Here is a 13,250-nt window from a genome sequence, read left to right on the forward strand (position 1 = left end):
AAAAATATATACGCAAATACAGGCAAACACTCTACCGCTAAATGTATAATACAAAACTCGACACGTGTTCCGTTTCTCTACGAGGCATCCTTCCGAGGCAATATAGATAGGATAGTCGTTAGAAAAAAAAACTGTAAGGAGTTTTATCCTCATCAAGTAATTATAATGATTGTCCGACAATTAGCAGCATATTTTATAAACTGTTTACATATTTTTTTAGGATCTGCTTCAGGTCAGTAAATAACTTTGGTCATAATTCCCAATCTATAATTTGAATCGTAACATTAGCTTGCGTTACCTACCACATTTTCATAAGCCCACAGTTTGAAACATGTTATCACGCAATTTAAATGCATTAGTCGCAATCTTACGACAAGGATTTGTACCGAACCACACAAAATTTGTAATTGAATTGCTAACCATTCAAACGGCAGTTTCACAAACTCAAAGTACAAAATAACAAAATACATGTAATGTTGTTTTCGAGTAAACGAGGCATAAGATGTGAGCGGATCATTGCCATACTCCATAAAGTTTTCATAATGTTGTAGACTCTGACCAAACAATGTGTTTTAAGAATGAGTGAATGTTATTATAAATGTTATATTATAATGAAACATCTTCAATAAAGGAAATTGTAAGTAATATAATTTTTCATGTTTTATAAATGTTAATTGAAATGCTATCTTCTATTACAATAAAATACAATACAAATATTTATTGTTGCACACCTCAATAGAATAAAAAAAGAAAACACCAACACAGTTAGAGGTGACGATCTCATTGCTAAATAAAAACGATCCCTTCAAGACAAACTATAGGCTAGGAAGTTAATAAATTACACATAGTAGGCATTGCAAATGAAAGATAACTACCACAAAATACATATTTAATTACACAAACGGGTCTACCGCGATATATTTTAATTTTATAAACAATTAAATTATATCGCGGTAGACCCGTTTGTGTAAATAAATATGTGTACAAAACGCGAGAGTTTAAAGTGTTGTACCACAAAATACATACACAAAAAACAATATAAGATGCAAATAAATAGAGGAATAAATTGAATATGCAATGAATACCAGTTGCTACTCTCTGGCGCGTGTGACTTATTCAAATTGACATAGCAGACTTCAATGGTGCTTGAATGATGAAATGTCAAGAATAATAAGACTGAGCTCTTGAATTCTTTGACCTTCAACGTACATAATGATTATGAACATGCGTAATACTGGTGTGTAGGTGTGAAATATATAATGCATTTTTAGAAATGTCTTCTACATGGCCTTTTTAGAGAGGGTACTTCTTTTTATTTAGAAAAAGAAAAAAATATCCTTATTCGTTTTGTCAACGTGGCGTTAAAACGTAAAAAAAACACATGTCGTCATAAAACTCACAAAAAAGAAAATTAATGAAGGAAAGGAGTTAATAAAACGACAAAACGTGGGGGCCCTGCGCGAAATCCCTAGACAAAGAGATTTCCCGGCGCCTTGTTGATGTATGGGTGACCAGAGGGCTGGCAGCTCTTCGGCCAATGAGTAAGTCTTGCCATCCAAAGAGGTAACGCTGCCCAGTCTTCTGGGCACCTAATGCATGATGGCGACATTGGCGACCTGAGGAACAAATTTTTATTTTATTTTATTTTATAAGTAACTTTATATTTATTTATTTTATATGTCTGTTCTAAGTAACAAGTAGTTTTGATTAGTTAGGTAGTTTATTAAGCAGTAATGTCACCAAGTTTCATAAAAAGGACACAATAAATTTTTACGAATTAAAAATTATATTTCCGTGTTGTAAATATTATTTTACGCCATAGCTGGCGGCTACCTCGCACAACGCATCAGCATTGCGATACAGCGAGGAAATGTCGCCAGCATCCTTGGTACAATGCCTCAAGGGCCTATTTAATTTATTTTAGTAATTCCACTGTACATATCTTGTTTGTAAATAAATGATTTTTCGCCATATCTACATCCATAATTGGTCGATTTGGCGTCTCATATATTAATACGAGATGAGCTCACATCACCCGTAACGCATTTTATGTGACGGGTAAATTGTATTCTAATTTAGACTCTATATTCAACTGAATAAAGTTTTATATTCAGAGACAAAAACTTTGATTATTTGTAAACACAAAGTTTACTTAAAACGACTTATGTGTTATTAAAAGTCAAATATTTTGTGTTGTTTCGAATATGTAACAGTTGTAAACAGTAAAGAAAGCTATGAGATTCACGCCGTGCTTAGAATGCTACAGACGATTGTTTTCGGATCAGATACTCGTACAAATTGTATAATTGTATCTCGGTTTGAACTTTTTGCACAATTTTCTGAACCGGATGTGAATTTACAAATAGGTACTTTTGTAAATTTACCGGATGTGATACTGCCGTAGTTTTTACCGGAAAGTCTTGGAAAGTGGTTAAAGTAAATGCTGAGTCAGGCATGGCATTAATATCGAAGTGGCTAAGAGCAAACTTCTTAACATTAGACACAAAAACAAAACAAATTATATCTGCTTCTCTATAATCTATATACCCATCTCGGGGTCCCGTTGTTTCCCATAAAGTTTTAAGTCATAATGTATTGTTTGTCATATTATCATTACTCATAAAACTGAAACAGTTAACATTTCAGGATTTTTGTTAGGTTATCCTATAGATAGGTTAGGTTAGGTTAGGTTTGTTTTATGGCAATCCTGAAAAGTGACGCGTTTCTGAACCAAATGAATTATGACTAACGAAAATTCGGGCAAACAATACATTATGGCTTAAAACTATTTGGGAAACAATAGAGACCCCTCTATCTCACACGGCACGCACGCAAGACTGATACTGTACGGATACCGGTGAACACAGTACTGATAAATCTGATATACGGAGTTAGCACTCGTTCCTTACTTATATTTCTCTAAGATGATTCAAACAAAGTCGAGGGTAGAAGATAGTAATAAATATTACTCAATTAAATATTGAGTCAGAAGTCTACATTTAGCCCGATCTTAGTCAAAACCGATAAGGAATAAATTGATTTAAATGCAATACTAATGGTCATCACTTTTGTGTTATCGCCCGATTGCCTGCAAGACGTATAGAATAATTTCGCACTTAAGGTGATTCACCGCGAGTGTCCCCGAATGTACGTAAGAAATTGTTGGTGGTCGGTTATTTACTTTTGATCATAATAAATAACATAATATTAATAACCTATTATCATTCAATTCGCAGACTGTACTAAAAACTTCTCTGTCAGTAGGTATACGAGTAGGTACCTACATGTTTTATAAGTATAGGTGCTTTCATTTTTGCTGATTCATTTCATTGGCTAAAATGTATTTGATCTAGCGATATTCTGTAAAATCGCAAGAGAAGTACCTACCCTGACTTTTGACAGGTCCTGAAATAGTAATTATAACATGGTTGCCACATTTAAAAACTTTCGAAAAGATACATTTATAGCAGCACTGCCCCTTTTCACGAAATAAATTTTTGCAGTAGCTATGTCACGGGCTATTTTAAAAACGGGTCGAATTTATCCACAAAGTACGATAAAGTGAACGTCAAATAATTACTGACAAGTGAAATCTGACGAAAGTGTGATCTATGCATATTTAAGCACTGTAATTTTGGACGCCCCAAAAGCAATCTCTAACCTTCTTCTTAGGGCCTAATCCATTTTGCTTGACACGCGATTACATATCTAATTGCATGCAGCTTATATCAACAGACATCTATAACATCTAAGGCCTACTGATCACGGAACGTAAACTGTTTTTTAACAATGATCTTTTATTTATGTAGACGTGTGACGTTCATAGTTGACAAAACTAAAATTTGATTCAACGATTGTGACAACTTGACACGTTAGCGTCGCCCATACGACTAACTCAATATAGGTTCCGTAACCTATAATTAATGGCTCACGATCGTGCGCCTGGTACCATATCTACCTCATTTTACTTACTTACATCTATGTTTTTTAAACGATTTTATTTATGACATAGAAGGCAACTAGCGGACGAATCGCCTGATGCTAAGCAATAACCATGGACACCTACAAAAACAGGAGGGATTGCAAGTGCGTTGCCAGTCGTTAATATGGGAGTACGCTCTTTTCATGAACGGTTGAAGGTCGCCTACCAATAACTTGGCCATATTGCTACTCAATCATTGTGAGTTTGTACTTAAATAACTGACCAGTTGGACAAATTGTGGCAATAAAACGGTCATCTAGCTGTCATAACTAGGCGGTCTTATCGCTACAAAGCGATCTCTTCCAGACAACCTTTGTGTAGCAGAAAAAGGAATAACTGACGGCAATGAACGAGTATTGTATTGAGTTTTATTATGTAGAGTGTTAGGGCGTAAAAGTGAAAGGGCAAGGTGGAAACGTAGATTGTTAAGTTGGTACATAATAAATCACATCTCTTCTTCCTCGCGTTATCCCGGCATTTTGCCACGGCTCATGGGAGCCTGGGGTCCGCTTGACAACTAATCCCAAGAATTGACGTAGGCACTAGTTTTTACGAAAGCGACTGCCATCTGACCTTCCAACCCAGAGGGGAAACTAGGCCTTATTGGGATTAGTCCAGTCTCCTCACGATGTTTTCCTTCACCGAAAAGCAACTGGTAAATATCAAATTATATTTCGTACATAAGTTCCGAAAAACTCATTGGTACGAGCCGGGGCCCGGGGTTTGATTGAACCCGCGGCCTCCGGATTGAAAGTCGCACGCTCTTACCGCTAGGCCACCAGCGCTTATACATTAATTACATAATAAATCACATGTTAAACTTTATGTAAAAGAAGTGATACCTATATGTTAAACATGCCATAAATGGTGGAGTACTGCCATAATACCCATTTTACCCACTGCGGTAGGTTTACGAGTGTCAATAGCCACTGAGCTCGTAAAAGCAGTAAACAATAGTACCTATTCAACCGTTTGAAGGATTACCACGGTAGCTGTACGTAAGCTTCTTCACAGACTTGTAAATAATAAAAACTGCTACTTAGCAATCTTTGTCGTTGATAATGTCTCATTCTGCAGTGATATTAGGAATAGGGAATAGTAGAGATCAAATTAAGAATACTACAAAATTTGGCATTTGTTTATCAAATTTATAAGAAGAAGTAGGACCATGAATAGATTCTACAACATGGTAATTTTATAAAATAAACGTCCGCAAAAATCAAATTTATTTTTCTTCTTTTGAATAACAGTGTATCTATATTCATTTTATAGCAAAGGCGTAAAATTTATGCTATTTCAACACTATATTTTCTAAAAATTTCAGGAAGCATACTATGACTTTAAAATTTGTGACGTAAATAACTTTAAAAATTCCGTTTTTGTGACATGTTTTTGTTAATTCTTTGTTGTTTAAGCGTCCTGAATAAATTTTATTCTATTCTATTCTAAAATTAAACGAGGCTTAAAGCCTTACTTCATATGCCCTCGAAATCTCTCTAAGTTACGAGTATATCATCATTGACAATGATAAAGTCAACGACTTGGCAATCTTTACCACTGACTTGTCTCTGGTTTCATGCATAGTGCGTTCTTTGGTAGCAGACAAAGTGACGCATATTCACTAATTTTATGTGCGTACACGCTCTGGGATTTTACGCAGTAGGGTTTGCATATACAGAGCAATGCGGATAAACCTAAAAATGATGGCTTCATACGGGATGTAATTCGGTGAATGCTCTACCCGTGCACACAGTTCGCTCTAACAGAGACGCTCTAACAGTGTCAAAACTGAGCCTTTATGTCAGTGCCAAACTGGTGGTAGCCACACTGGTTGCATAGAATCGATGAGAGAGCTTTATTTTTCAGTTGTATGATACTTAAGATTAGCTAAGTAGATTTACACAGATGTCAAACTATTAAATATCGTATTATTAGTTTTAAATTGCATTGCGTTGGCATTAAGTCTGCCATTTGTAAGTACTATTTTTTAGTAAGTGCAATACAGTTTTAAAACGTGGCGTTTCAAAAAATACGTGGCTCTAGGCTCTACATCCAAGCCGCCGGGCATTGATGGCGCGATGGCGTGGAGTTTGACTGCTACGATATGTAAAATAAGCGTAGTGTAGTTTTGCTGTGCTAAAAATTGATAATGCCTAGTACAGTCAGCAGCAGAAGTTGCTAAGCGGGCGAGGTTTTCATAATGATCTTGACGCGACTTTACTGTTAAGGGAATAAGGGAGGTCAAGGTAATTGTGAACACCTCGCCGCCTGACTGTACCTATCTCAAAAATTGACATTAATAAATTATTAAAAACCTTTTTTACATATCTTGATCTCAGTATTTTTTTATTTTATTTTATTTTTTGTATTGAATTAAAATAAGTAACTACCAACATATGTATGTCAACCCTACACTTATTATAATCCTTTCACACGGTCTGTGACCAGCCCGCATGATTGTTGGTTTTGTCCAAGTTGATTACCGTGAAAATTGATTTCCATATTACGTGGTGAAAATGCGTAATAACCAATGCACTCAGCGCTGTAAATAGTCAACTCAAAACAAATGTTAAACTATCGTGTTCAATACCGTTCTGTCCTAATACTCATTGTCTTTTCTTCAAATACATATATTAAATAGATCAGGGAGGGAGTCTAGATCTTCCCGATAATTTGCAGAAAAACATCTAATATTATAGATCACCACGACATAGGTAAATTAACTAAACTGAAATCGATTTTGGTATATTTTTTGTCAATAAAATGTCAAAATTAATCATTTGAAATGGGCAACTAAGATGTTAGAAAACATGTTAATCGTGCGTGCGTAACGCTCTGTATGTAAACACAGTTGGTTGGCACATAAATATTTATTCTAGCCATCATTAAACCCGAAAATTACTCAACTGGTAATGTTCGTGACCTCCCACCTATCAGTCTTCTAAATTCGAAAAAAAATCGCATAACGCCCTCCAATTAAAAAACTTCCTCGTCTGACTCTATGGTAGCATCTCCCTTTCTTGCACAACTGCCATACCTATCCTTTCTCCGCCCCACCGCGGCCATTTAGCTATATAGTACCTGATACCATCCAAGAACATCACACTACTTCACTAGTATCCGAAGTGACCCATCACTAAGCATCATGAAAGCCTTCGTAGCGGTAAGTCCAGTGCAGTGCCCGTGTCAAGTGAATTAAAAAAAAAGTGACAAGTGATTGTGACGTTCCGAAATCAAGTTTGACAGTGCATCGGTATTTTAAATTTGGAATCCGATTTAATCGATGTGTTTTGGTTCACAGGATGTGATTTAATTTTTTTGGACTGTCTCTATGCACTGAAGTTGATTTCAGAACTTTCCAGATTGAGTTTAATGACCAAAATTCTTTCATTACGATTAAATTAATAACTTAATCAACATATGTATAAGTTAATCCTATTTATTTCAAAGTGATGAATAACTTCAGTAAAGTTCAGAAATATGAAACGGCAAGTTTAAGCAATTAGTTTAATCATCTTGAAAATGTGTTCGCGTTTTCTTTACAGCAAAATAATAATTAGTAATGTTGTATCTCTATTCAAATTGAGTTCACACCATACATCGTTAGTCAACTGTTTTTGTCCCATCACTCAGTACGCTCCGCACAATACATCATTACCTAGCGATAATTGACTATGGTTTTGGTAATGATGGTCTCTGCATACTGTCTACTCCTAAAAAGTACCAGTTATAAAGTTTTCCAGCGGGTCAAAAGTTCAATTGCTTCTAGACATTATTTATGAAGTAATTATAATGGTCTTAAAGTTAGCATGTACGTGAAAATAGCGATATTTTATAGGTTCTAACAACATTTTAATAGTACTCAATTAATGCTGTAAAAGACGAGTCTGGTACTAAGGTATAAGGTACTTTCCGCAACATAAAACTTCTGCCGTGTTGTTGTTTTTCGGAAAATTTTAAGTCTTAGAAACATGTAATGTGATAAAGAGATTTTTAAATATATGAATAAATCTAAAACTTTAAATAGATGAACCCATCCACGTGTCCCAGTTACAGTTTACACTATATTGTGAATTTTTGTGAAGTGTTATTTAAAGTAATTTTTTTCGAATTTTCATTTTTTTATTAATGTTTGTCAGAACATCATAGACTGGTAACTAAATTGAATATAGCGCTTTAACATATAATTTACCTTATTATCTGTCGTAGTTAAAAAAAGGAAAAGTTTTCTTATTCGAACAAAAAATCAACAAACCTACCTAATGTGTGACCATATTTAGCAGGTAGAATAATAAGTAGGACCTTCTTAATACGCATTCGATATCAATTCAGTTCATTAGTTGGATATTTAGGAATAAGGGATTAGCAATCCTTCAGTTCCCGATCCGTTCACTTACGCCACGCAGCTCGCAGTAAACTACGCCAATTATATTCTATTGCACAAGTGCGTATCTTTCCACGAGCAAGCCTAGCCCACGGGTCAGAGGTTACGCGTAACTTAAAACTTACAAACTCTTAAAAGTAATTAAATGCCGATGTAACGTTTAAGTAATATGAGCATGCACTGCGAAAGTCTTCTAAGGACTTCCTAAAAACAAATTAAACCTTAACTTACCGAGTAAAAAATTGGTATAACATAATAGATCGAATCTATGTCAATCTAAATAACATATTATAGACTTTTATGACAAACCCAATTAGGTATTTATTACGTCTACCTGTTATCAAAAGTTCCACTCTTGTTGATTTATTTCGATAAGCTCATAAGCTATAAGTTTAATTGTGGATAAAATGACGATGACGTGACACAGCGTAAACAAATGAGACGTACCTACAGTTCGTCTTCGTCAACATTGAGTGTTGACTTTACGATGTGCTTACGAGCTACTATGTCAAATGTGTTAAACATTAGTTATTAAAAAAAACAGTACGTATACAGGGTGCCCGGTAATTAGTGGATAACCTTCTAACCACCGACAGAGCACCTTAGGCTGGTCCAGAAAATGCACTTATAGGTCTAGCAAAAGTTTCGTGGTTTTCGAGATAATCGAACTTTTCTGTCTTTTTATTAATGGCTAGCTCCAATTAAAAAAGACAGAAAAGTTCGATTATCTCGAAAACCACGAAACTTTTACTAGACCTATAAGTGCATTTTCTGGACCGGCCTAAGGTGCTCTGTCGGTGGTTAGAAGGTTATCCACTAATTACCGGGCACCCTGTATATACTTAGGCATAATAAAGAATTGCAAATTCATAAGGATTTGAGCGATTAAATATTATTATTTGTGTTTACGAACTTTGACACATTCTTTCACATTCATACTTTAGGCATAATTAAGTTGATTGGGATTGAAAACTTAAATTAACATTAACATCTTAAAGCATAAGTCTTAAATATCTGGGAGACCGATCTTTGCTCGAAAAACATATAAAAACTCAAAAATGCGCGTTTTACCAGAGATAGGACCTAGCTAGATCGATTTTTCGCCCCCAAAAACCCCCATATAGCAAATTTCATTGAAATCGTTAGAGCCGTTTCCGAGATCCCCGAAATATATATATAAATAAATAAATAAGCAAGAATTGCTCGTTTAAAGGTATTAGATTCGCTAAAGATAAAAGAATACATTATTTAAACTATGTACATACTAAACTCTTACATAACAAAACACTTATCAGATTCCTAACACGGACCTAACTGATTTAATTCCGAAATCGAACATTGTTTGAATATTAAAATGTAAATCGGTTGAGCAAGTGAGCGATTTTTTTTACAATAACGATATTTACTAAATTTGTTTTTTATTTTTTATAAAAGATTTTATATTACGTAGTTTTAGATCATTATATTATAATATATAATGTCATGTAGGATTTTAATGAGTGATTTCAACAATAATTGTAATCAATTGTGTAAGTCTCAGAAACAAAATACTTATCAGTACGTAAATCGTTTATTTTTCTATATGCGGGCTGTTATTACCTATTATAAAGTTTATTTGAGAAATGTAGATTTCCATTGTCTACATTTCTCATAATAATGGCCTAATGCATAACCATAGCATGATCGAGCACCATAGACGTCTCGATCGTCGAAAGCTTTGAACTTAATGACACTAGCGTGACTTCCGCCACGTAAGCCTTGCATAACCCAGTGCATCATGAGTCCATAGAGTATAGAATAAAAAAAGTATATTAATTGAACACATAAGGAGCAGCAGAGACAATTTAAATTTGGAACACAGATTTTTTAATACATTTTTCAAGATTCCACGTTTCGTACCACTACTCGCTACGCTCATGGTAATAGTTTGGAATCTTTTGCTTGCTTGGGTACCTATCGATATTATAGCACGAGGAGTTTAAAAACAACTTGCCGCTGTAAAAATAACTACATAGAATAATGTACCTTCTGTTAGTTGGGCATATATAATCTGGCTGGCAAATTATATTTGTTTAGTGTTTATGAGGGCAAAAGATCATCTAGAGCGTCTAACATTTAAACTGAGTGCATCCGTGATGCAACAGAGACACTATATCACCTCAACTCTGACCTTTCTTGTGAACTTTCACTTGCCGTTTCCAAGTTGTTTTATTTCGTATTAGACAAAATTTTATAGCGTTTAAGAAAACAATCCATTAAATTTAGCAATAATATTATAATTGAATAATTACGCTCGCATGTAAGAGCAACGAATGTTACGTGCGTGACGTGAGGAAAGTAAAAATGTTAAGAATGGCGACATGCTGCCTAACCTTATGCCACTTGACCCAAAGCATGCTCGTGAGAACTTAACAGATTTCACTTTCAACTTCACTTGAACATCTTAAAAAACAACTGAAGTCCGTTGGTCAGAGATTGTGCAACGGTAGCTCTCGTATTTGCATATTATACGGTTTATGGTAGCGAAGACTTACTTAGCAAATAAAATACTCAGAATTGGAAAGCAAGACAATGCACGTTTCACATAATTTACATTTGCTAGTGGTTGGGTCATAACGCGTTTTAAGAGCGAAGAGTGGCATTAGCGTTTGAATTATCATATTTCGGTCTTCTCTACTTAACAACAGTTGACAGTGCGCCCGATGCCATTTTCGAACCGATTTTAATCACGTGTCACTTTGTCGCGATTGTTATCAGATTTAAACTTGATTTTATTTAACTTTTGAATTCATAGTGCCAGTTATCTAACTAGTTTTCTTTTTCGCAGTGCATAGCCCTCGCGTTGGTGGCGGCCGTCAGTGCCGAGGCTCCCTTGTCTGGTGGCGGCTACAACTACAACCGCCCGTCCGGCGGCTCCGGCTTCGGTGGCGGATTCAGCGGTGGCTTCAGCGGTGGTCTGAGCGGCGGTGGCGGCTACCACGCCGTCTCCTCTGGTTTCCAGACCTCCGAGGGCCAGAACGTTGACCAGCAACTCCTCGAGCAAGTGCGCCAAATCCTCCTTAAGGAAGAGTCCTCCGCTTCCTCCGGCAGCATCAGCGGTGGTTTCGGCGGTAGCGCTCCTTCCTCCTCTTACGGCGCTCCTTCATCCTCATACGGTGCCCCCTCATCGTCCTACGGAGCCCCGTCCTCCGCCTACGGAGCGCCCGCTTCCGGTGGCCGCGTCGTTGGCATCAACCTTGAGGGAGTCCGTCAGGCCATCCAAGTCGCGCAATTCGAGCAGTCCGGTGGCTCTTCCGGCGGATACCCATCTGGCCCATCCTCCTCCTACGGAGCTCCCGCCCGCGCCCCCTCCGGCAGCTACGGTGCCCCCTACTAAGTCCCTAACAAGATTCCGAACGCATAACATCGACTGGACCATCCCGTGATCGGATTCTACCAACTAACAAGCGAATAGCTAATGAGTACTCAGTTACTTCTAGTCCATGCGGTCCTCGATAGCCACTGAGCGTTCGGATATTGTTTTATTCGGGCGACTTCGTAAGATCTCTGGAGCGGCCGAATGTTTAATCAATTTGGTCGGCAGTCACGTACAATGTAGGTGATGCCGGCCCACCAGGCTCTTGTCTCACCAAATCCAACACTTGCGACTATGCACGCGAACGGGTTGCAACGTCCCAGCGGCCGGCCAGTCGTCATTGGCCCGCGGCCGGTTATACTGAGAGCCCCCTGCGGCTCTCAGCGACAGATCCGTGGGTTAAAACGCGCGAAGTGGCCGGCCGTTGGACTCAACACTTGTATAAAGTTTATTATAAGTATAGATTAATATTTTTATATTTTAAGATTTATTATGTTTTTATTTTTATTTACAAAAAATAAATACATTTCGACACCGTATAAGCTAGTTTCTCTTTAGCGCAATTGTCACCTGGCTCTGAAGTTTTGTAGAACCGTAATAAACAGATCGTACATTATGCAAAATATGTAAATGCTGTTCTTCACCGACCTTGGAATACAAATCGAAGCAGTGACGCAACTATTACTATAAACCGATAATTGTAATTCTATTCGGCGATTGTTTACACCTATTCAATTTATATTCCATCCGCAACTTTATAGGCCGAATGAAGATGCAAGGTGTAGAATTAGGCCGTTGCATCACCGTAAAAGGCGAATGCAAGGCCGGACTACCATCAGAGTGAACTATGTCCATGCAATGATCTCGCAATGGACCCTAAATAAATAGTTCTTAAAACCTTTTAAGATTTAGTACCTATATACTGAGCAATATGCGTAATACCTAATAGATAAAATTAAGTTAGAGCTTGTGAACTTATCTATGTAACCATTAGAAACTAACGATCACTCAAGCTTGATGTGTAAGCTGATACCTCAGCAAAATTAATTAGCTTTAAATACTTCAGTTAATACGAAGATAAGGTCTAACGTCAAGGGATTTGTCAGTGAGCGATAAAGCCTTCAGATCTCGTTGAGTCGATTACGTACTCATAAGCCACAAGCTTAAGCAAAAACGTATGCACTTTAAAATAGACCACCATATACATACCACTTTATTTTTAAATTGTTAGGTACTTAACACAACATAATGTTGATCTCAGCACTTCCCAACCGTAGACAAGCATTCGTCTCAGCCAAAGCAATATAAGCGTGATATATGTATAGGATAGGTAGATGTAAAAGATTACATTTATACCGATTTCCGTAAGGCAAACAATCTGTGAGCGGTGAGATTACAGAGCTTTATTCACATGCGGATGGATCACGCGTTATATCAACATAAGATACTAGGGACTAAAGTACGCCAGTCACTTACGTTGAGAAGTCATTAGCATGTATTGAACCAACGCTCATAATGACGTAAGCGCC

General features: G+C 36.8%; 1 protein-coding gene across 1 annotated transcript; it reads left to right on the forward strand.

Moving 5' to 3' along the window:
• The first annotated feature begins 6,724 nt into the window (after positions 1–6,724).
• LOC134656466 (pro-resilin) lies at positions 6,725–12,263 on the forward strand. The gene is made up of 2 exons (XM_063512005.1): positions 6,725–7,145; positions 11,194–12,263. The coding sequence occupies exons 1-2, from the start codon at positions 7,128–7,130 to the stop codon at positions 11,740–11,742; spliced, it is 567 nt and encodes a 188-aa protein (XP_063368075.1). The 5' UTR covers positions 6,725–7,127; the 3' UTR covers positions 11,743–12,263.
• Positions 12,264–13,250: the final 987 nt, after the last annotated feature.

This window comes from Cydia amplana, chromosome 18, assembly GCF_948474715.1.
Source record: "Cydia amplana chromosome 18, ilCydAmpl1.1, whole genome shotgun sequence".
Taxonomy (NCBI): Eukaryota; Metazoa; Arthropoda; class Insecta; order Lepidoptera; family Tortricidae; genus Cydia; species Cydia amplana.